This window comes from Pomacea canaliculata, linkage group LG11 (genome assembly GCF_003073045.1).
Source record: "Pomacea canaliculata isolate SZHN2017 linkage group LG11, ASM307304v1, whole genome shotgun sequence".
Classification (NCBI taxonomy): domain Eukaryota; kingdom Metazoa; phylum Mollusca; class Gastropoda; order Architaenioglossa; family Ampullariidae; genus Pomacea; species Pomacea canaliculata.
In genome coordinates this window covers 2,784,661-2,808,840 of record NC_037600.1, presented here as the reverse complement: position 1 = coordinate 2,808,840, position 24,180 = coordinate 2,784,661, and the positions used below count along the sequence as shown (strand labels likewise).

Below are 24,180 nucleotides of genomic sequence, written 5' to 3'. Positions count from 1 at the left end.
GTCCTGTCAGTGAGACAGGAGTGTAAGCTCGCTAGTGCAGGTCCACATATCCCGTAGATATCCAATATTTGTCACAACACATCGGAGGCCTGCACCACACAACTGCTCCGTGACTGGCATGCAGTTCAATACCCATGTGACAGAAGTCTACCACCAGTCGTTTCAGTTGTTGCCATAGATACCTGCTCCAGTAGAAGTGATTTAGAGATCGAGAACCTTCTTACAAACAGCTACAAACCAGCAGTTTCTATGATTTCCTCACTTCCAACGGTAAAGGCTGGAACTATGCTTTTTTATTCATCAAGTTCTCATATTTCCAGGGGTCGGAAAATGTCGACTGCCATTATGTAGACATGCGGAGAGGCAGACTAAATAGCTTAGGAGAGAAGCAGGTGGAGACTTGAACTTCAGGACATGAAAATAAGTAAGAGCGAAGAAAAAGACAAAATTATAAAATATTTACATTTACTATCTTGTAAATAATCGAATGTTAATAGAGAATTGTAGATTGTATGTGTTGCATTGTTCGTACATTATTCGCAGGACAATGTTCTGTTGGGACACTACCCGCACCTCGTGATTGGTCACTAACCCACATGGCTTTGTACAAACACACACACAAACACACACAAAGACACACACATACACTAACACACACACACTAACACACACAAACACACACAATAACACACACAAAGACACACACACATTACACTAACACACACAAACAAACAACACAAACACACACAAAGACACACACACACACACACTAACACACAGAAGCACACACACACACAAACACATACACCACACACACACTAACACACATACACTAACACACACACTAACACACACATACACTAACACACACACTAACACACACATACACTAACACACACACTAACACACACATACACTAACACACACACTAAACACAACACACACATACACTAACACACACATACACTAACACATACACTAACACACACACACACAAACACACACACTAACACACACAAAGACACACACACACACATACACTAACACACACAACACACACATACACTAACACACACAAACACACACACAAACACACACAAAGACACACACACACACTAACACACAGAAGCACACACACACACAAACACACACACTAACACACACACACACACTAACACACACACTAACACACACACACAGAGCCTTGTCTTGAGTTTTCAAGTCAGAGTCGGTTATTCTAACGAGCATCTGCTGTACTTCAGTAAAGGTGAGATTGTACATTCACTGTGTGAAGCACGTAGACTAATTCTCATGCTGTGTAGATGTTTTGTAGTTAGCGATAAATATTGATGTTTTGATGTCCATCGATTATTTCAAGCTATAGTCACATACGGATGCTGATTAATACCTATGAAACATAGGCTTTACAACATGAAGGACTGGATCTTTAGACAGTCAGCAACCAACTGCTTTGCCGTCCCGTCATCGCAGGGTTTCTCGTTGGCACAATGGACATTTCTTGTCCAGTGCTCAGGCCCCTGATGGCGGTGAAACCTGTTTTAAAGAATTACTTGGGGGAAAGTAAGAAAACCTTCGTTGCCCAGGCGCTGCTTGAGCAAATAAATTATCGTCTGCTTGAGGGGAGCTGCGTGCACCCAGCGACATGACAAACAAAACGAGTTTCCCAGGGAAGTGTCGTCTGCACAGCTCAGCACTGAGAGACCAAGTGGGTTGACAAGTACAACCCCCGAAGTGCCTTTGATGATTCTTATGGTATCTTCAAGTGGTGTGTGTCTGTGTAAATAGTGTTCTTCCAACGGATTATCTTTTGCGCGTAAGAGTCAGTGGCGGAGGAATACTCGGCTGTACGTAAACACGGCAGAAGGGGAAATAACCCGGGTGGGAGGAGACATCTCAAGTATTGACGGCTGTTAGAAACTGTAAGTCACTTCACAGTATTTCCCTCAATAACCCACGGACCCGGTTTCAGTAGCTGAATATGTGTTCCACTGTTTGAGACGAAATTAAAACATTAGTCCACAGGGTCTTCATCTTGTGAAAGTGAGGAATGGGTGAGTGAGGTGAGAGGTAGCCTTAGGTGCAAACGTGTCTGTACTATAGTGCTTGAAATTAGTTTAGTAACTTACAGGGGACATCTGTCTGTTACTAATTAAATGTTTTAGTCCGGGTGGTAGATTCAAGACCGGGTGCTGGTGGTGCTATACATGAGTGTTTGACCCCGCGTGACCCGGTCACTGTTGACCTAGTCCTTCAGGACAAGTTATTGTCTAGCAATCGACGATGATAACAGACTAGTTACTCAAAAGAAACCTATCATGCTGTTTGTTAAAAGCGGTTTATTACCGGCAAACAGCTCCACCACCCACTCCCTGCTCCCCTCTCAAAACTCGGTCGTACACAAGTACCAACAACTACAATCTCTCTCTCACACACACACGAACACACATTCTCTCTCTATCAATAGCAAACAGTGTTTTCCCAAGCGCTAACACTTGTCTTAAGTCTTCTGTCTGATCTTAGTTTTCCCCATGTTGACTTTCCACAGACATACAGCCTGCGATCTGCTGCAAGGATCAAATGGTTATTAAGTAAATGTAGTTAACATGTTCAAAATGTCGACCACTTGCTTTTAAGTATGAACGCACATTAAAACTGAAATCATTAAAACCATGATATACACATTAATTATTATCGCTTTGTTAAGTCGCTGACTTACTAATCTTTTCCCATTGAGGTGATTTCTTTGTGAACCCACAGCCCCATGAGGCTCTAGCAAGCCATCGGACTGCCGACATCACATCTCTGACCTCAAGAGAGTGAAGAGAGTTTCTTGTCAAATATTATTTGCCTTCTGTTGTGTCAGAACCGTGAAGTTCGCCGCCATTCATATAGCAATAGTGTTGACACTGTAAACCAACAGATATATATATATTCACTATTGCTGCTGACAACACTCAGTGTTGTGTTCAAATGACCATGTGTGATGATGCTGCTCTTACGCTAAGCTCTGTTGGGTGATTCTAGATAATGCGACATATTTAATGAAGAAGCATGACATGTTTACTGGCAACTATGTTTCCCTGGTTCCAGCCAATCAGTCATTCAGCTGCTGATTATTTGACGATAGACGGAACACGTAGCCAAGTATAAACCTGACTATACATTAAAAACTTAAATTATTTGAAGACATTAAACAATATGTAGAAATAAAATGACATCGATAAATAGCAAGGTTTATAGTCTAAGCAACACAGGTGCATAGTGAGAGAAATAAATAACAAACAACTGACATGACTGTGGTTGTGATGACTGTTTAGACACGAGACCAATGGACACACACGTAGTCCGGTTGTTTGATTATCTTCCCGGAAACACTCTGGCTTCGCAAACACTGACAGCGGATGTCTGCTTTGAAGTTGGTCAACATGCAGGTTGGCTGGACAAAGCTTTGCAGGTGAACACAAGACTACAGTGTGGTCAGCGCATGCTCACAGAGTTCACAGTCAGTGTATGTAAAATATTGTCCTAAAATTACTATGACCTGTAACCCTTGTCTTTCATTGCAGGATTTTGACACAAGAACCATTCCACAGCTGCTGGTGAAGTGGAACCTTGAGACTGTGCCCCACCTACTGCACATGACACAGTCAGTGAAGGACAGGGACAAGATGGACATTTTGTCACAAGTTATCAGTGCCTTCAATGTGCAAGTTTGGCAACGAGAAACAAAGTTTCAGTCTGGTCAGTCACTTTTACTTTTAATGAAAAGATGCGAAAATGTGCAGATTTGTATCATGTGTGTGTGTGTGTGTGTGTGTGTGTGTGTGTGTGTGTGTGTGTGTGTGCGTGTATGTGTGAACAACACACCTTCAATATGACAGAACTGTACTTTGAAAGATTACCATGTCTACTACAAGGTTAGTGTTGAAGCAATGACGAGTGTTGTCGTGCACACAACACGAGGAATATCACTGTCTGATGTCTACAAACGATACTTCAGTGGATATTCCCTGCCATTGTTGTACGGAAGTTAACGAGCAGGTTGACAGAAAAACTTGGGGCTGAAGACAGGAAGGATGAGAACAAGATCGCCTAACCCAGATGAAGACCATCATTAAGGCTTCGATTTCTGTTTTGTCGAAGTGACTTTTCTATAAAATTGCCAGCTTGTGAACTTTGCTAACAACTGTCTGCACGAGTTGCATTCTTGGTCTGACAGGATAATTCACAGCGATTTCAATGACCACAACATACTAGTCCACACAACACCAGACTTGCCATCACAAACACACGTGTGCGGCCTGCTGGACTTTGGCGACTCAACACAATCTTTGTATGTCTTTGAGGTTGCTATGGACGATTTCGGAAAATTATGCATGCAGATGACCTTCACCCCACAAAAACTCCAGACCACTTCCGGTGTTGATGTCTACTGTTGATGCACGTAGCGTTCTTCGACCATGCCGGCTCTTAAAAATAACAATGATAGTCGATTTTGCTGTGTACCTCAATGTACAGTTAAAGCCTACAAATGTCCAACATTATCCTTCATGGAATTCCGAAGGATGAACAAATGAAGAAGCTTTGGCTTGTAAGAATTCGGAGACGAAGGGCCACTCTTTCGGGTAAGCATGATCGAGGTTTCAAATTCCCTATCACTATTAGTCTTTTTCTTCTTTCGCAACTTCACTTTTTTTTCCATGCCATCTGAATCATCGTTAATCTTTCTAATTGATTTAAAACTATGATTTCAGAATACCTATTGTGCTCGTAGTTTAAACTTACATCATGTGGGCATAGCCATTTCGTATTACTGAAAACGCATTACATTTTATTATTAAAGTGCTGTTATATTAAAATGCTGCAGAAATGTTCAAAAAGGCTGACATATATTACAAGTATTACAACTTATTTTGTAGTGAAACCTATATCTTTGTTGCTGCTGCACGACTAATTAATTTTGAATCAATCGCCATTCCTTTACACTCATATCATACATAATTTAAATATAAGGATTATTAGCTTCACAACATAACCAACAGTGATTAAAAGTAATGATGTGAATATCACTAAAAAACGGCTTAAAGACAAAATCATACGTGTGTTTTGGTAAATGTTTATGATAACATGACTAAGTGTTTTTTCCTCAGATCAGAAATTGGACAAGGGTTTGTAGCAGGCTTTTTGTGCCAGAAGATTTTTGCCCTTTGACCTTAAAAGTGTAACCGAGTGTTGCGTGGTGATTGAGGGGAGTAGAACAGTGACCACAACAGTCCAGCATTCAAACCAGAAAGGCAGGAGCCTGTCAGCAGTTACACAATTCTTTTAATGCCAATACATCTACAGTCACGGCTGCGTCGCTTGTCTCGCACCTTCTCTGCGGAGTTTTCTCCCCTGTCCTTACGTCTCAGCTCTGCCCTTATAGACCTCGCGGGTGGGTTACTTTTCGCGCTCTTTTGCATCAGCATTTTCTGCCTAACAAGCGCTGGACAACCGGCCCTCTACAAAAGGAAAACAAAGAAGACTTAAATCAGATGCTGTACCAAGTTTGTTAACATGGAAAAACTTTCAATGTGTAAAAGAAAGAAATCAGCCTGCAGTTCGCCATCCCATGTCACAAGCAAATGCCAACACAAATCAGAGGTAAACTTTTGTTGCATTGTATTAATGGATGATTACTTAATCATTTTTCTGCATAAGGATATTGCATTCTATGTTTTTTAAAATTGGTATGCAACCGTGCTACAACTGTCTGAATTGTTTTGTCTTTTAATCTCAGTTATAACTACCTGTTTGCTTTACGCAAGTTGAGAATGTGTATTTTAAAGAAAAAAGTATTGATCAGTTCAGATGTGCATGGAGATTGCTGTCCAAATCACACATAGAAATACAAAGATAAATGCAAAGTGCTTTTATAAATCACATTTAATATCATCACTGTTAAAAAAATATGTAATAATATTAACACATTATAACAATAGAAATTGTGTCATCCTTCTTCAGACACTTTGACAATTAACAAGTCTCAAGAAATATTTTCAGTTTACAACTCACAACTCAAATTGCAAAAAACACAAAACACTCCCATTCCTAGTGTATTCATGAGATGAAAAAAAAATCTGTATATCAAAATATCTTGCAAGTGATCTGTAATTTACTGAATTCAGTAGGTTCACTTCTGTTCATCTGATTGCAGAAATTACTGCAGGTTAACCCCTGTCAAATATTGCTAAGTGAATTGTGCAAAATTAGTCATTTCATGTGGTAAAATATTTTTCCTTTTCATCAGTGAAAACGTGGACGCAGAGACTGCAACAGAGGCTATTAATTATTATATGATGAGCAAGAGTAATTTATCATGTATGACAACATAGATGTGTGTATATATAATGCATGCTAAATTATTGCTCATTATACTCCGAATGCACAAAATTTGGAATCATTCTTACAGAATAAACAAATAATGAAATTTATCTTTTGTATGCTCTTGTCAAGTATAAATGTTGACCGTCTCTTTTGTTAAAGCATAAAGTTCTCGTTACGCAGATTTTGTACAACACAAGAAATAAAATTCTTAATCAAACAACAGGAACTTACTATCTGTGGCAGCTTTTAAACTCTCAACAAGACAAAGGGCAGATGGAAACTCTGAAAACAATGGATTGTACCTGTATGTATTGCAAATACTATGGTCTGACTTCTTGTCAGACTTAAAGCTGTGGATTTTGATTTCATCCACTGCCTCCCCTCTTATCTTTCTCCTCTGGAGATGTGCCATGTCTGGGGCAGTGATGTTTTTGCAGCATCCTGCAAATGAGAAACTGATGTAGATGATGGAATATTACACAGCAAACAAGTAATACTTGCTGGCAAATTTGTTTTCAAAATTTTCTATTATTTTTAATATAAGAAACACTTGACAAAAAATATTTCACCTAGAAATAGTCTCAGACCATCCCTCTTCATTGTCAAGATGACCTCAGGAATTTAGTTTGTTCCTGTTATCTTAAAATGAGCAAGCTGGTAGAGCAAGCCCACAATATGTCCACAGTGCCCACTCTGGCCATTAGCACATGTGCAGCATCCATCAGAGACTGCTTTTGCGACACTGACTGAGACCTGACAATCACAATAAAACAATTTCAATTTAACAGTGCTTTCTTTCATGAAAACATTATCATAGAAATTTCAGAAAATTTTGCATATGGAAAAGAAAGTTTCTTTTTCACTCTCTCTTTCTCCCTCCTGTGAAATTATGTTTCACTTTGCCTTTTAACAATGATTTTAGCGAGAAGAAAATTTTCACCGTCACTAACTTCAAGTGTGAGAGGGAATTCCAGTTTTCGTGTATGATCTGTAGCATCGAGATGCTGCTTGACAACCATCGTTTTGGTGATTCGGTGCAACTGTATTTTTTTAATAATAATTTTGATAAGTCCTTGTGCAGAAAAAAACCCAGAAAAAGCATCACAGGACCAGACACAAATGATAAAACACCTTATATAAAACAACAGTAAACAAGTAAAAAAAAAAACCTGGATAGACGCCAGTTTACCGCAAATGTCAAATACAATGCACGTTTGACTACCACTACTTTAAAAAAATTTCTCATCAAAATCTACTTCAGTATATGTTGTAATATATTTCTGATGTAAGAATATATTTAATTTTTAGCAATTATATTTACGAGACTGACATAGTCAAGGGCACATTCAGACAATAAGCTGGAATCACAATTGCACATTCACTCTGCAAAGTGTCTGCTTACCCCATACGTTGAATGCATATTTCTCGGCGAAATAATTGTATCCACGCTCATGATTGCGTTTTGCCGAGCTTCTGCAACTAAATTCTTCAATATCTCTGAACGAAATATCGGGTACGCATTGCATAATTAGACAGGACACAGATGGGGTAAACGACTCGGCCATGGTAGCGAAGTGTAAACAGGAAGTAGTAATGGTTTCTCGTTTCTGCGCATCTCTTTCCGCGCACCTAATTACGAAAAGGTGGATAGCTATTGTTGTTTAGAGAATGAAGTGACTGTAAACATTCCACTCACCTGTGTCAGTCAGTAGCTCAGCCTGTTGGTCAGTCACGGTGTGTAGGTAGACTTCCACCCGGCCACGACCTCCAAAATAATGTTTGATTCCTTTTCCTTTAGTGCGCTGTCCCTGTGAGAGTTGTTACAGTGAGAAAACATCACTAGACTAAACATTACAAACAAAACAATGATGATGATGATGATGATGATGATGATAAAAAACCCGCGAGGGGAGAAATATATATCAAACGTTTCTGTGTCTTACCTTTTGTTGAGCACACGGCTGATGACCAGACATTGTTGACAGTTGTCTTATGTGACGTCACACTGGAGGTTAGTAAACAGGTCTGTAATCATTGTGGAGTACAGTATTAAATAGTTTAGGATGTCAGTGCATTTCAGTAAACAGTAATCACACTATAATGTCAGTGGAGTTCAGTCATTACTGAGTGATATCGCACTAGACATCAGTAAGCAGACTTGTAATCATTATGTAATGTCGCTGTGATGCTTTGTCAACAATGATGATCATGGATGATTACCTAAAGCAGGGAGGATCAGTGAAGAGTTCGTAAACCGTATAAGATCATTATTTAGAACTTAACATATCCACATGTAAATCTTGATATGACTGACTTTAGTTCTAGACAAGACCGCCTTTGTCATATACAATAACATGCTTGACAAAATGGTTCCCAGTCACTTAATCCCCAGACACTTCATCCCCGACACTTCATCCCGACACTTCATCCCGAGACATTTAATCCCTAAGCACTTCATCCCAGACACTTCATCCCTAAACTAAATTCTTAACTATAAAAATTATGAAGTCAGCGAAAAATTTTATTGAAATTTATTAATTAATCATACTTAATTGAAATTCAAATAATTCAAATTCAAATCATGCTATTAACTTCAACGTCATTTGAACATCTACAACATTAGTTAAAATTCATATAAGCAAGTAAATGTAATGTTCTTCAACAATATGATATGAAAATTGTTCCTGAGTGTTCGCGAGGTAATTGCTGTTAATCAATATGAAAGGTAAGCTAATGATCGGAGGTACAGAAGACGATCCATTGACTCATATTTCTCTACAATGTTGCTAATTCTCCTGGCTAACTCAGCGTATTTCTTCTTTGCACGTTTCTCTGTGCCGGCGCATGATTGTAGAACAGACGCCTTGTGTAGCTGACAATCCTTACGTAGACCATCAAGGAATGTCCACATCGTTGGGTGATGACAGGAGAAGAGAGATTGAAGGGCGTGATGCCAACCCTCCACAGAGTTGTTTGTTCGTGCAACACCGCCGATGACGTCAGGTATTTGTTCCAAGTGTCTGGAGGGAATAAAGCTGAAGCGTAGTTATCCCCTCTACCGCGCAGTCTGCGGCCCCGTATGTACGTATGTACGTATGCTCGAAGTAGGATAGAAGTTCCGGCATGCGATCATGTTGTGGCATTGACTCTGCAAGCAATTCGAAGGAATCGACGATGTCTTCCTCACGTACATAGGCCAGTGCTGGGAGGCATCTGACCATTCCACGTCACTCGTCGTCTTCATGGTCATTTCTCATCCCCAGTTCAGTGACTTTGCGTAATACCGCTTGACTTAAGTGAAAGTAACAGCCCGTTACTTTACATGACTGAAACTTCTCTCTAAAAGCGGTCATCGCAGCTTTCTCAAAGTCTGTTACTATAGTCTCTGGAGCTGCATTAGGCACTAGCTCTCTAACTGCACCCAACAATCTATTATAGGTTGCACTTGATTTGTCCTGAAGAGGAAGTGTCGGGGATTAAATGTCTCGGGGATTAAATGTCTCGGGGATGAAGTGTCTCGGGATGAAGTGTCGGGGATGAAGTGTCTGGGATGAAGTGTCTGGGGATTAAATTTCTCGGGGATGAAGTGTCGGGGATGAAGTGTCTGGGGATTAAGTGACCGGACACCTGACAAAATATGTAAAAACATGTAAATATATCTTCGCTTTGAAATGTGTTCAATCAGTAATCTATCAAATTAGTCGGAAACTAACACTGACACATAACCACTAACATTGAGGACAACATGAATTTCTGTCTTGTGACATGACAGTGATCAGACAGTGTCAGTGTGTCTGTCGCTGACACTCACCTCAGTGTGTGAAGTATCAGAGCATGGTGACAGGACACGGAAGGCTGAAGGTAGAGAGAAATGACAGGATTCTGTGGTAGAAAACAGCGCACGACTGTCAGTAAAATGTAAGACTATGGAAAACGAGGACTGAGTGCATCCTGAGTCACGTGATGTGAGGGCGGCAGACGACTTTAGTCTCAGCCAGCATCGCACATCGTCACCACTGCAGCTCTCGTCAGGATGCTGACATCGCCTGGTTGTGTCCCTTTTAGGGTTAGCTCTCAAAACTTGCGATAATGTCGCCATTGTATCATGTCAGACATGTTCTTAAAGAGCGTCTTCGCACCAGGCATACATTGAGAGAACATCCCAGAAACAGAAGACTGGCGAGGTGTTGTTGTGGCCCTGTGCTCCCCGAGGAGTAACAAGGAATAAACAAAAATAAACTTAGGACCTTGTATATTAACAGCTAAGAGCTGAATACAATTGTGTGTGTAAAGCAAGCAGCTCAGTACAATGTACCCGTAATAAAACGACGAGAACAAGACAAGGACTGTGATGTACACGGATTATTCTTAGCTGTGTAGCCGAGTCTTCAAACTTTGTGTGTAGGCGACCACCTCGACATACAGAGAGAAAGATAAACGTGAACAGTAACTGATTGTGTTCTCTAGTTCCTGTAGCCTAATATCCGGTTTCTAAATAAGTTACAGACATTAGTGAGGACGAGTGTTACGGCCAGTAGTCACGTGACTGTCATGCTAGTGTCTGTGAAGATGTTTGTCCGGTTGTAGTTTCCTGACCACTCGTCCTGTAGACAAAGTGTCGTTGTATCCCACAAGTCTGTAGGGTGAGGGCACGTGCAGCCTTCACACAACGTCCCTGTGGTGGTCATCACTTGTCTCTCCACACTCTAGAGTCTGGACGATTCCTGTAGTTTCCTGTCTTGTCCTGTTATGTAGGGACCTTACCTGAGCTTTCTGATTGACCCCTTGCTCACGTGACTTAATCTCCAACCCATGTGGCTTTGCACACACACACGGAGCGACTGAAGTTGGGAAGATAAATTATTAGTCATGAGAGAAAGCAGTGTTGTGCCTGAACAACAGAGGCGCTTGTCTGTGACACCTTTTACTAGAAACTTTTTTGAACTTACACGATTGTCTTTTTTTATAAAGTTCATGACATTGAACATTGATTGCTTCAGTAGTTTATTGTGTGATACAAAGTACGAGGGCTTAGCCTTGTCTGTTTACAATGTTTATCTCGCTTCTATTTCTGTCAGACAGTGGATATGACAAACCCCAGTCTGCAATCATCACGATTCCTGGCTCTATTCTGAAGTTCTTCAACGGAAGCCTGGGATAGTGGTGGACATGTTTACCTGCTGCAGACGAGATGCTGTTTATCCGCAATAAACAATGCTTTTTTGTTTTAAGTTTAGTGTTGAGCCTGCAGCGGCCCGGTGGCGCAACGGTTAGCGCTGTTAGCGCCTGTCACCAATACAGTGAAGGTTGGCTGCCCTGAGTTCATTTCTCGTCTCGGGCACGCTGTTCTTTCTCTGCACGTGGCATCTGTTTACAGGGCTGGCTGCTCTCCGCCAAGGACGGTCCCAAGCCCGGCCGAAAAAGGAGGAGGGTTGGGCGTGGGGCCAGCACCCCCACCCCGTAAAAACAAATCCTTGCTACTAAAACATCGACAACAGTAAACTGTCGTCGATGGCCTATGCACCTGGAGGTGCGAAGGGCAAAAAAAAAAAAGTTGAGCCTGCACTTTCTTGCACCAATGTATTGTCAATCCATTAAACAAAACCTTAATTGTTGGTATCATCCTGTAGCCTTACTGTTTCTATAAAAGCACCACGAGACATCTTTTCATCACTCCCGCACCAAAAATAAAATCTCAGTTATATCTGTATATTTTGATTTTGCACAGATGTGTTGGAGAAATTATCTATGTAATTCATACTAGATATTCCTTTGGGCCTCTCTGGTTCTATTGAATGTGATATTATATTAATGAACATAAAATTGGTGTTATTTATAAAGACTTGTATAAAGGCCTGAATGACACACGAACCTGAAATAGTACAAAGCACAAAATATGGGGCAAAACACACACACACACACACGTACACACACATACACACACATACACACATACATCACCCTCTGACGGTTCCTAAAGGTAGGTAGAAATGATCTAATATTTCACGCGGACCTTTAGCCGAAGTCAAGTGTGTGACGCCCCTTAACTCACACATTTCTCTCGCCATTGTATCAATGTATCAGTGAACTCTCTCTCACTATCCCTCCTCGTGTGAACCGTTAGCTCACACATTTCTCTCGCCATTGTATCAATGTTTTTTCTCAAAGCTGTTGCACATAATCTGTGACAATCAAAGTGAACTGTCTGTGAAGTCTGTGTGTACAATTTGTTTGAAATAAAGAATTATTGTGTAATCTAGTAGTTACTTTCATTCTTTGAGAAGTAAGTAAGCTCTCTCTCTCTCTGACATAATGCGGCGAAACGCCGGTCGGCAAAACGTCCACACGCTAGTGCTGCTAATGGCATATTTATCTGACATATTTGAGAAGCTGAACGTTGTGAATACTTCTCTGCAAGGGAAAGACACCACCATGTTACAAACAAATGACAAGATGAATGCTTTCGTCCGAAAAATTTCGTTGTGAACGCAAAAGATACGCCAAGAAAATATTGTTGATATGTTTCCGTGCTTGTGTAAGTGCAAGGCTGACAACTTGAATCTTGATCAGGTGAAGAATGTAATTATTGCCCATCTATACGGACTGCAAGAAAGGTTTCAGCATTATTTCGCTGAAATTGATGTGACTAAATACGATTGGATTCGTAATCCATTTCTGGCTGATCCTAGCACAAGCGGGTTGTCCACGCAAGAAGAAGAGCAGCTCATCGACCTTTCGAGTGACCAATCCCTGAAAATGGTCTTCCAAACAACACCAGTGCCAACATTCTGGATTAGCGTCAACGGTGCTTTCTGAGAAAGCCATGAAAGTTCTGCTGCCATTTTATACTTCGTATATGTGTGAGCAAGGATTTTCAGCATTGGCAGCACTGAAGTCGAAATACAAATCGTGTGGACGCAGAGGCTGAGCTGCAGAATTTGCTTTAGTAAATTTCATTAACAGTTATACTTCTTGCAGATACGAACTTTGTTCTTCCGTTGTTGAATTGTATTCATTTCCTCGACGCGTCGTTCGAGGTTAGCTAAGGCTACCCCCCCCCCCCCCCTCTTCCACTGACCTATAGCTCGCTGACGTCACAAGTAAAAGGTTGAGAACCGCTGGTGTAGGGTGTTAATGCCGACTTTAGTCATTGTGTAAAGAGACACGGGCTGAATCTAATGATGTGAACCTGTAACGGACAAGTGCGCACTAGAGGGGTAAGGGAGGAGGGAAGGTTGACATCCGGAGTTGACCTGTATTTGTATGGAAAATGTAGGCGACGCAATTCACCGCATTCCACGTGCGGGTCAGGCAGTGCTCACACCTGGTCTAGTGGGACTGGGGTGGGTATATTTAAGCCCGACCGCAAGCGGCCAGTGGGCTGCTGACAATAAGTTGGGTGGATTTGTGGTTTTTCGGCACCAACTCACTGCTGCTGCCACCTGTGTGGAAGTATTACCGTGGTGAGTAATACTGCGTATGTACTACAGGGGATGTACATCTATGGTCGTGTTGTGCTCTGTGGTGTGAACAACAGGCCGTGGACAATTTTTGGTTGCCAAGAAACTGCACACCGACGTTGGCGAGCAGGAGCAGTGGACTCGGAGAGAGTAAGGAGGGGTAACCCTGCCCTTCCTTACCCTGACGCCCCGACCTCCACCAGGGAGGGTGCCAGGTCAGCTGAAACTAACCGCCGGAGGAGGGGAGGCTTCCTCTTAGTTTCATCCCAGCTACATCATGCTCTACCCACCCACCTGATAGCAACTTATCGGTATCAATCTTTTAAACAATCTTTTTACCTTTTATTGAACTGTAGAAAAGCGGATTAGAAATTGACTTCAAAAGAACCGGACTGGAGAGCTGCAGGACTAGACGGTTATAACTTGTTGGATTTCGTCAAAGACGTACATGTGTTATCAACGCCAGACACAAGATCACGTGACAGCAGCCTCAAACACACATGGAGCAGACGACAGACAACCACCAATCCCTGATATCACACTCATCGTCAGTCACATCGTTGAGATGAAGAGGACACAAACATCTACTCTAAAGACAGTGTAGCCATGAGGCACAGGTCGCAGGAGATGTGATGAAGAGATTTCATCCTGTAGTTAGTTGGGCGAAGAAACATTCCATCACTCTTATCTTTGTAACGATTCGCGATTCAGGCGAATCTAGTTAGATTCAGTTTTTATTTTTATTCTCCTTGTGGTCAGGGAAGAACAGTCGCGCGAGCACTGACGCGGCTCTGTGTGACTCATTCGCTTACGTCATGGATGGAATGACGTAAATGAACTTAGCACAGCGTAACTAGGGCGACGGTAGGCAATGGAGAGCCGTGTAGTACTCCTGATTGGTTGACACAGTTTCCAAGAAAGACTGTTAGGAGGTCGTCCTAGTTACCTGGTCGCTAAGGGTGCCTGATTGGTGAGGAGGGAAAAAAGGATGAGTTAACTGGGTGGTTCTAACGTTTCTCGAGACAGTCGAGACCAAGCAGTTGGAGAGTACAGAGCTCCGTGGAGAGTGAACAGTGTGTGGTTAACCGCCTGCAACGGATATCCAACGTTTTTTCCAGTGGAGTATTATCGTGTGTATTCCGAGTGTGGTGTAGTAATTAATTCAATCGGAATATAACATCTTCGCCGATACGGATTTAATCTCCTTAGCTTCACGAACTGCGTGAAGTAATTCAGTGGATTAACCTGCTGGTCCAGTCAGTCATCTCGCCAGCCCGTCTGCTAACCGTAGGAGGAGGTTGACGCTAGGGGAGTAGCGTTCTTTTATTTTGTTTCATCCTCATCTCATCGTTAATTAATTTCATAAACATTAAATGTGTTAATCGTTGGCCGGACCTTTTTGTTGAAAAAGGTGAAAGAGTGCGGCGAGCGTGGTTTACATGCAGATGTTTACACGCGCTCGCAAACACATTCAACACACTCTTTCGTAAAACGTTACAATCTTCACAGGACTGTTTCTCACCTACGTGTTACTTATCACACCGTGTTCACCCGACAACAGACGTTACACTACACAATACCACACCTACCTGTAACACCAACACCGAGACTGTGTAGGAAGCTGGCCACGTCACGACCGCACGTCACGCAGTTAACTGGACTGACACCAGAGTGACTTTGACCTCGGTGATACAGTCGTGTGACTGGCGGGCCGTCTGTGTGGTCGGGCACAACTCGCTCACTGTACGGCAGGACATCACGGTACTTTAGTGAAACTCCCGTTTTCCTCCACTTCCCTGACGACGGCCGGGGGAGAGCGGAGGGGTCTGGTTAAATATTCCACTTGCCAGCCGGCGGGTATCCATGGTAACAACTTGCCGCCCACAGATGGAGATGAGGAACTTGTGTCAGCAGCTTTTCTGTCAATTCCTGTCAAGGTATTTTATGAAGTATCAGCAACACAAATATCACTTTAAATCCCAATAAACAACAACTGTTTATCACGTGTTTAGAGTATGTCTGTGTTGTGTGTGACTAGACAGTAATTGTGTAACACGTTGATGTCAAGGGGAGGCTACTTGTATACTAAGCTCACTGACACTGTACATAATAATGTGTGTGAATAGCGGTGAATGTTGTGGTTGTGTGTGTGTAGATATGTATACATGCATGAGGGAGGGAGGCAAGAGAGTAGATGTCTGTTGTCTGAAGCAGAATGTGTAAATATACACATACATGTATCTTGTACAAATAAAATAAGGAAGTAACAAGCATTACCGTTTGTTACTGACAAGAATTGTGTACAGATGTACAGAACTGATGTGTAAGGACTACAGCTAGTCTCATCCTGGTCAAAATGTACATGGCAGGCAGATGATAGAGAAATTGTGGTGTAAATTAAAAGAAAACTAGATATATCTTACTTTCTGTGTTTATGTAATATATTGGGAAAAAAGGAAGAAACTGATTTTCACGATAAGCAGTAAATATAGTTGTTATAAATATGTTATATATAAAAGAAATTCTACCTGAAAATATATTCTGCATGCAAAGCTCCTCAGAAGCAATGATTTTGTTTTCGCCACCTTTGAAACTAAAGTCTTCAATGCACATTTACTATTATTATCTGGTGCTTACAGTAGGACACGTGACCACGCCACCCTCTACTTCGTTTTCTACACTGGCTTCCCATCCGTTGTGACATCCAGTACAAACTGTCTGTGCTGTGTTTTAATGTCTTTGCTGGCACCTGCCCTGATTATTTCTCTCAACTGCTCTTCCCTTACATCCCAGCTACACAACTCTGCTCCTCGTCTGATGATCGTCTCTTGACTCTTCCTGTCACCACAACAACAACACATGGCCACAGGATGTTTAGTTATTGTGCAGCCAAACAATGGAACTCTTTCCCTTTCCATACCCGCCATCTACCCATCATTTTTTTGATTCTTTACACTTGCACTGAAAACACACCTCTTCCGTAAACATGACTCCTAACAACCTATCCCATAATGCTAGTCCTTTGTCACACCCTTCTCTGTGCAATATCATGTTACTCTCAGCTCTTGTTCTTATTATTTGTTCATGTTAATTATAATAATAATTCAGTTTTTAGAAGACCATCAGGCCCACATCAACATCAAATGCTGTTGGTTAAATGCATATTAACATTGGGTGGCTGTATATAAACATAAATTCTTTACATTAAGGGTTTATAGCATATAATGCAATAATTATCAAACAAGATTCTGACATTCTTCCCTACCTACTTAGGAGTGTGAGTGTCACGGACCAGTCTGTGAGGGGCGGGAGGTTGTTGCCCCTGTCTTTTGTTTTCTTAGAGATTGTTGCCCTTGCCTTGCATTTAAGAGAGTGTTGATTGCGTCGTGGTTTCGCGTCAGAACCCGACGTCATTTTATGACGCAAAAAATGACGTAATTTGAGAGACGCAAGTGAAAAAATATTTGGAAGAGAGCAGACGGCTGTGAGCAGGGAAGAGAGGTGGACGTAAAGTGTGTGTGGTGTTCACTTTGGATATTGTGTGTGTGTCGATCCCTGCAAGTTTATCTGTGGTGCCAGCGTTGGATCATGTGTTGATCCCCCGGAGTATATTTGTGGTGCCGGGAGTATATTTGTGGTGCCAGCCTTGGATCATGTGTTGATCCCCCGGAGTATATTTGTAGTGCCAGCCTTGGATCATGTGTTGATCCTCCGGAGTATATTTGTAGTGCCGGGAGTATATTTGTGGTGCCAGCTTTGGTTGATGTGTTGAACCCCTAAATTCGTGCAGTGGAGTGTCGAGAACACCAGACGTTTTGATTGTCCGCTGATGCCGACAACGCATAGTAAGACTTTTGCCTTTTGAGTTTGCCTGCAGAGAGAGAGAGGAAAGGTCGTACCACCCCATTGTTTATTTCCACCGTCTACATTAGAGGGAGAATAAGACGGTACACGGACTGTGTGTATGTGTGTGTTGAACATTAATGAGAACACGAACATTGCCGGTAGCTAGAAAAGTGCTCGGAGAGACGTATTGTTAGTTGCAGATTGGAACGGGCTTTGTATATATTTCGTTAATATTGATTGCTTTAAAGTTTTTGTTGCCCTCGACAAATCTTTGTGTTATATGGTTGAAAGAACACGAAAAGGGACGCGTGCGAGTGTTGAGAGAAAGAGATCTAAAACTGCGCGTTCCTGACAGTGAGTATGAGCTTTACACATTTGCCATCAGTCTTGAAGCACATCCATGTCGCAAAGTCTCCTTTGAATAAAAGCTACGGTCACGCGAGCTACCGTTTCTTTTCGAAGGACGAGGTCAAGGTTTGTTACCTTGGTAACCACGTATGGCAAGTGGCGCATGCGTACTAAAAGTCAGTGCTTGCGCGAAAAAAAAAAAACAAAAAAAACAATAGTGGTGTACTGGAGAGAAACTTGCGTAAGCAGGGCAGGTGTCCTTTTCATTGAGAAATTATCACCTGTTAGTGGTGATTCTAAGATCACAGCAAACACCATCTACCTTTGTGTCTATCATCTCATCACACGATGTACTACTCACTCGCTCACTTCATCAGCGATGACGTACAACGACCCTCCTCTTGCTGCCTGTGACAAGTCGTTGACGGCCTTCTCCTCGCCTTTACCGTCATACAGATTGTAGTGCAGGAGGTGAGGCTGACCGGGTGATACACCTGCTGACTGTTGTGTCATGCAGCAGCAGGTGATACATCATGATGCTCGCTGCACGACTCTCACACCAGGTACTGACAATGTAGACGGGGTGACCACCAAGCAGCCATTTTATACCCATCATCAGCAGCACCACAGTTTTACCTGTACCGGGCGGTCCGGTGACAAAGAGTGTGGGAGGCGCCGTGTGTAGCAGGTGAAGTTGCTCCGGGAAGAGTGTGATGACAGCAGTATAGCACTCTCCTGTCCACCACACGGCCTGACCCAGGGTCTTGACACTCACACGTGGAGGACTTGTACATGGCACAGTCACTGTTGTCGCCGGACCACAGAACCTGTACAGTCACATCAATTGATGTCTTTTACAACAACAATTACTATTATTTACAGTTAATAATATGTTAATTGTTAACTGTATTTCATTTTTCCCAAATAAAAATATATAATTTCTATTAAAACTAAAGAGAAACATTTTTTCACTCTCTAACTTAACTGAAGAACCTTTCTAAAGCTTACTTCTGTAATGGACACAATGATCTGCTACAAATTAAAAATTGAAGTACTCTAGCGCAATGCAAAACAGCATAATAGAAATTTGTAAGCAAAAAATGTTTATAGTTCAACAAGTTTTCATAAGGCAGTTAGTGAGCCGCAAGTAATAAAAGTATTCAGATAAAACAAGAGAATAATTATAACACTGTGACAATGCTTCGCCTCTGGCAAACAGTCGGACTTGGACTGCTGACAACATCTTTTTTTATTTGTTGATTCTGAAACTACATCAGTGGATGAATACAGGTTTCATGAGCTACATGTGCGCTGTAAACACACCTCTTCGTTTAATTTACTCCTAACACCCTTGCCCACCACGCTAGTCCTTTTTTTCACACCTTCCCTGCTCGTCTTGCTTTTACAATATCTTGTTACTATCAGGTCTTGTTCTTATTATTTGGTTCCTCTGCGTTTTCTGTTTCTGATTTTATTCATCTTTAGTACAGTTGTTTAGTTTGTGTGTTTTTTGTTTGTTTTTCTGTCTCGAGTATGGTGTCCATGTCTCGTTTTTCTTTCTTAGGCGCTAAGAAATTAATTGTTAGGAGTGTGACTATGCGCTTCACAAATTTTGTATTTGATATATGATTATTATATGACAATAGAGTCCTTCTGTTTTATTTCCGTGTTTTTTTTGTATGAATGTGTTAGCAGATAATGCGATCTGACGGTCATGTTTGTTTAAAGTTACAACTGACTGCTGGTAATGACACGTGTACAATGTAAATGTAATAAAGGTGTGTCACTGTGGTCACAGTTGTGAGGCGCGTGTAGTCGTGACGTCAGCAGGTGCGACTGCTGGTGTGGTTACAGCGCGTGTCGCCGATTTACCAGCGTGTCTCCAAGGGAGGACTGTCATATAAAGTGAATAAAGTGTTGTTGGAAATCTCATTGACTGCAAAGACTTTTTTGGAGTGATTGGCACAGTAGATTGAGGACCAACGGACAAGCCATTGACGACGACGTCGGTGTTAGGGACTTGTGCTTCGTCGCCCTTCAACAACATCATCACATTTCCACATTTTCCCTGCATCATCTAATAACAATTACCCTCACCTGTTCAAGATGAAAATCTTACGTTTGAAATACAGTCAGTTGACGATTACTCTGACAACATTAGCGGTGTGAGCACTGATGTCACATCTAACATCGTACACGACAGGGCTTAGACTGTGACAGTGTTGTGACTACACATTATTGTCATATTTACCTGGCTACCAGTGTCTTGTACAACTCAGGTGTCATGTGACTGACAGGTCCAGCCCCAGCCACACGTCGCTGCCACCAGTGTCCGAGTTCACTCAGCACGTGACTTCTGACGTCGCACGGGGTCTTGGGGTCAGACAACTGATCAGAACACAGACACAGACCTGGGATGTTGGAGGGATCTGTTTCAAATAAATCGTGCAAGATGGCGTGAATACAATCATGTGCACCAAAGAAGAAAAAAGAAATCGTTTATTTCCCAAGTATCACTACACTGTGAATTTGATTTGATAACAACCGTTACTTACACACGTGTGTACGCCGCTACTCACAATGAGATTTATACCCACCCCTTCCCTCAAACAATTATTTGCTCTATATAGACATGTGTATACATAATATCACCACATTTCATTGACATTCACACACAAACTGTTTATATTATCGGTTTGTGTTGAATTGAGAAAAAAATTAATTTTACCCATTTAGTTACTCTGTAATGTATATTATAGAAGACATGTAAGGAACAGAAAGGTACTGAAACCTGAATGAGGAGGTTGTCACCGGAGATAGCCTGTTGAAGTTGACGAGCCGTGAGGTTGGGGAAGGCGATGACCTTAGTGACGGGCAGACCGGGAGCGATGTCGGACACCAGGTGAGACAACATGGCCTCCGCCTTGTCCAGCTGTGACACGGCGTTACTCAGTTTCTGTCTAATGTTCTTGTCTACATCCTGCTGTGACATGTTTACAGACTGGATATTGTCACCCACTGCCTTCACTTCACAGACTACCAGTCCGTACTGTCGATGAATGAGAAGCACATCAAAGTCTCCCTGTTTCCAGTTGTGTGGTAGAGAAGGAGGAAGGTTGGAGGGTCGGGGTAGGTGGGTAGCGGCGGCAGCGTAACAAGGTTCACCCAGGTACTGTCGGAACTGAAGCTGAGTCATTCCAACCATCACATCTCTGTTCTCTTCAAACATTTTCTGGAGACAAACAAACATCCGCTGCATGGCAGCATCGTCTCTGACATCACTGTCCTGAAGGCGAGGAGGCTGAGGAATGGACGGATGAGCAGCAGAAGATGAACTCGTCGGCACTTGGTTAGACTGACCAGCCTGTCCAGGTGATGATGTAAGGACGAGAACCTCCTGGGGCCATAGTCTCATCGCGTCGACATTTTCCTGATCGCTAAACTCCAACGGCCCGAGAGCTGGCCGGCCGCTAGGCGAGCGCCATGCGTGCGAGAAATGTCGCCCGTGTAACCGCACTTCAGCAATCGGGCCGTCGACACCCTGACCTTGAGGGAATACCTAGGGAACTCCAAGTGTGCGCATGCGCGAACCAACGTTTACCGAGAATCGACAACAATGGAAGAAAAACATGAAGCAGACAACATATCGCCATATAATAAGCCGAGAAAGGCGAACTGCATCACAAACAAGGAAATCTGGATCTTGTTAGAAGACTGAAGTAGTGTTCGTTATCTTCTCTTGTTATATATCTTGACTGTGCTTTTGTTGTTGTTGTTTGTTTGTTTTTGTTTTGTTTTTTTTTGGTCAGGTAAGGTTGGAAAAGGTGTGCTTAATGAGTTCGTTGACAAATGAAATAACTAATAGAAAGAAGAGCGCAATATGGCAGCGAATTGCAAAATTGCCGCCTTTTGTGGCGTAGAACATCGCAGTCTTGTAAGTTGGTTCAAGACTTGATACAAAAAAAAAAAAAAAAAAAAAAAAAGCGACCTCCGCTCCGGACTCACTGACAATACGGAAGAGAATCTTCTTCTTCCCGCTCCCATCAAGTAAAAACACTCAGTCACACAACAACATTCAAATCACCACAGCTTTCTTTCCTTTGTTCTTGAACAAAACAACCTATCAACACCAATTGCTTTAAAAAAAAAAAAAACCAGCCGGCCATCCCAGCATTGTGCGGCACGCCTCAGACTGTCCACACTGACAGCCCCATTAACTGGGGTCTTTCACACCTCCCCCTTCCACCTAATTTTCCCAGGCCCTTTCCAGGCTAACAAAGCATTTAAAATAAAAAAATAGTACAGCACGTTGGTCAGCACACACATTTTGAAAGGTACCTGTCGCATAGAAACAAAGGGCAAGACATACTTGCAATGTCGGTGTGACACTGCGCCCTCGATTCGAAAATGTTAAAGCCTCCTGAATGTCGTCGACGATCTCCAGGATGTCAACTCTTCGAAATTTTAAACCTTCGTATATCATTATGTCATCCCATGAATCGTTGGGATTACTTCCATCCCGAAATATCCTGTTTCTGTGAAGATTTCGGTCCGCGTCATACAGCATAAACACCACGGCGGCCATGTTTAACAAGCCCTTCGCGAGTTACAGACGCCAGCGGCCGTCTCTACACTTACAGGCCGAATCACCCGCCAGCGCAGCCAAAAGATGCGACATGTCTCGGCCTCTAAACCACTTAGAGGGTGGTCGGACCTTTGATGGCCTCTAAGTGGCTTAGCGGCCCGATGAGACTACGGCCCCTGACCAGCAGCTGCCTGTCTAGTCATGGGCACGCGGTTGACGTAGACAGGAGGCAGGAAGTAGGCGCGAGAGTCGAGATCAGGGAACGCGGCCTCCACCCACTTTATCCAGAATGTCTGGGCCTGGTCTGGTAATGGGTCCTGTGTCAAAAGCAATCTGGTTTAGTAAATAATATGTGGCTATTTGGTTTATTTTAGAGTATTTCTGTTTAGTCTTTACTTGTATTAGCTCCTGCAATTAAATACAGGAGATGACCCGGAGTATAATTCTGTCATCCAGTAAGATATTCTGATGATTTCCTGCGTTATAGTCTGTTACCAACTGTTCTAATATACATTTGATTGTCAACAAACAAACATTTAAACCAGTCTTCTTGCTGATGAGCCTGACTGTCTCCTCGATCGGAGAAGGAAGACCGCTAATGATAAGAGTCTTCACACATGGTACAGGTGAGGGGTTGGGGTCAAACTCTACATCAGCGCCTGTAGTTTTCTTTACCTCCTCCAGGCGGCGTGTGTTCACTTTAAAAAAAGCTTTGGTTTAGGAATTTTCAATGCACCTACACATTTATCTAAAGTATAACATACTTTTTTTTAAATTAATCATTATTACAAAGAACTGTAATGTCGGATTGTACTAATAGTAAGATTTTTTTTAAAATATTCACATTATACACAGATCATCATTACTGTACTCGTGATGATCAAGCTTATAATTAACATTATGATAATTATTTTTCTGTCGGTTGTCTGCCCTATTTCATGGCTTTACTGATTATGATGTTTACATCTGTATGCTATCTCACTACTTTACTCTTGTGTGCTTTTATTTTACTTTCATCTGTCGTCAATAAAAAATATAAAGCATATTAAACATACAACCTACCTGTATCTGTAAGTAGTGCCGCCTGTTCATCAGTCACAGCGTGTACGTAAACTTTGACCCCGCCACCGCCTCTACAACTCTGCCACCTCCTCCCTGAGGTTTTCGTGAGAGTAACACACTAACGGCCATTGTCAGCTGAGGGTCCTGAAGATACCTGATGTCAGTCATGTCAGACTTGTCTGTATTGTACAAATGCTCAATATTAAAACTTTCTGAAGCAGCTGCAGGATGTTAATCAGAGTTTGAAGTCGACACTACCGATGTGTAAGTCTAAATTCTGAGTAATGGAAGATAAGCAGGAAAAGACGAAAAGTGGCGCAGACACAGAACTCCACAAATGGAGGTAGAAAATATGATGAACTGATGAACATGAGACACAACATTTCACACAGGTAAACGGGCAAATGTGGAAGCGAGTGAGAGGAGCCACCTCGAGTCAGTTATAAATGAAATACTTCTCTCTCTCTCTCTCTCTCTCTCTCTCTCTCTCTC

General features: G+C 42.2%; 2 protein-coding genes and 1 long non-coding RNA gene across 8 annotated transcripts; 1 reads left to right on the top strand and 2 right to left on the bottom strand.

Moving 5' to 3' along the window:
* Window positions 1–3,306: 3,306 nt before the first annotated feature.
* On the top strand, window positions 3,307–11,727 carry LOC112575314 (hydroxylysine kinase-like). Of its 4 annotated transcripts, none has more exons than XM_025257078.1 (3): window positions 3,307–3,475; window positions 3,588–3,762; window positions 11,466–11,727. In XM_025257078.1, the coding sequence occupies exons 1-3, from the start codon at window positions 3,350–3,352 to the stop codon at window positions 11,546–11,548; spliced, it is 384 nt and encodes a 127-aa protein (XP_025112863.1). In that variant the 5' UTR covers window positions 3,307–3,349; the 3' UTR covers window positions 11,549–11,727. The 4 variants fall into 4 exon arrangements, with proteins under 4 accessions (XP_025112863.1, XP_025112864.1, XP_025112867.1 ...); XM_025257079.1 differs by lacking the exon at window positions 11,466–11,727 and adding an exon at window positions 4,368–5,161; XM_025257082.1 differs by lacking the exon at window positions 11,466–11,727 and adding an exon at window positions 4,241–4,375.
* Window positions 5,463–16,555, bottom strand: LOC112575316. 3 transcript variants are annotated; one of them, XR_003101600.1, is made up of 6 exons: window positions 15,437–16,555; window positions 10,199–10,585; window positions 8,331–8,412; window positions 8,084–8,195; window positions 6,957–7,140; window positions 6,781–6,828 (listed from the first exon to the last, which is right to left on the bottom strand). It is a non-coding gene; the product is annotated as an uncharacterized LOC112575316 (long non-coding RNA). The 3 variants fall into 3 exon arrangements; XR_003101599.1 differs by lacking the exons at window positions 6,781–6,828; window positions 6,957–7,140 and adding an exon at window positions 5,463–5,522 and having other exon boundaries at window positions 15,437–16,544; XR_003101601.1 differs by lacking the exons at window positions 6,781–6,828; window positions 6,957–7,140 and adding an exon at window positions 7,409–7,427 and having other exon boundaries at window positions 15,437–16,550.
* A 2,271-nt stretch (window positions 16,556–18,826) lies between these two features.
* On the bottom strand, window positions 18,827–23,764 carry LOC112575313. The gene is made up of 6 exons (XM_025257077.1): window positions 23,689–23,764; window positions 23,161–23,324; window positions 22,803–22,943; window positions 20,833–21,438; window positions 20,293–20,470; window positions 18,827–18,868 (listed from the first exon to the last, which is right to left on the bottom strand). The coding sequence occupies exons 3-5, from the start codon at window positions 22,827–22,829 to the stop codon at window positions 20,384–20,386; spliced, it is 720 nt and encodes a 239-aa protein (XP_025112862.1). The 5' UTR covers window positions 22,830–22,943; window positions 23,161–23,324; window positions 23,689–23,764; the 3' UTR covers window positions 18,827–18,868; window positions 20,293–20,383.
* Window positions 23,765–24,180: the final 416 nt, after the last annotated feature.

Bases quoted from the DNA above. Each gene is read 5' to 3' on its own strand.
- LOC112575314 (XM_025257078.1), top strand. From the start codon at position 3,350: ATGGACACACACGTAGTCCGGTTGTTTGATTATCTTCCCGGAAACACT. The intron at 3,476-3,587 runs GTGAACACAAGA...CTTTCATTGCAG, and splicing joins GGCTGGACAAAGCTTTGCAG to GATTTTGACACAAGAACCAT. The intron at 3,763-11,465 runs GTCAGTCACTTT...TATTTCTGTCAG, and splicing joins AGAAACAAAGTTTCAGTCTG to ACAGTGGATATGACAAACCC.
- LOC112575313 (XM_025257077.1), bottom strand. From the start codon at position 22,829: ATGACTAGACAGGCAGCTGCTGGTCAG. The intron at 21,439-22,802 runs GGGCCGTAGTCT...CTATGGCCCCAG, and splicing joins GACAGGCAGCTGCTGGTCAG to GAGGTTCTCGTCCTTACATC. The intron at 20,471-20,832 runs GTTTCAGTACCT...TATTTGAAACAG, and splicing joins GTGACAACCTCCTCATTCAG to ATCCCTCCAACATCCCAGGT.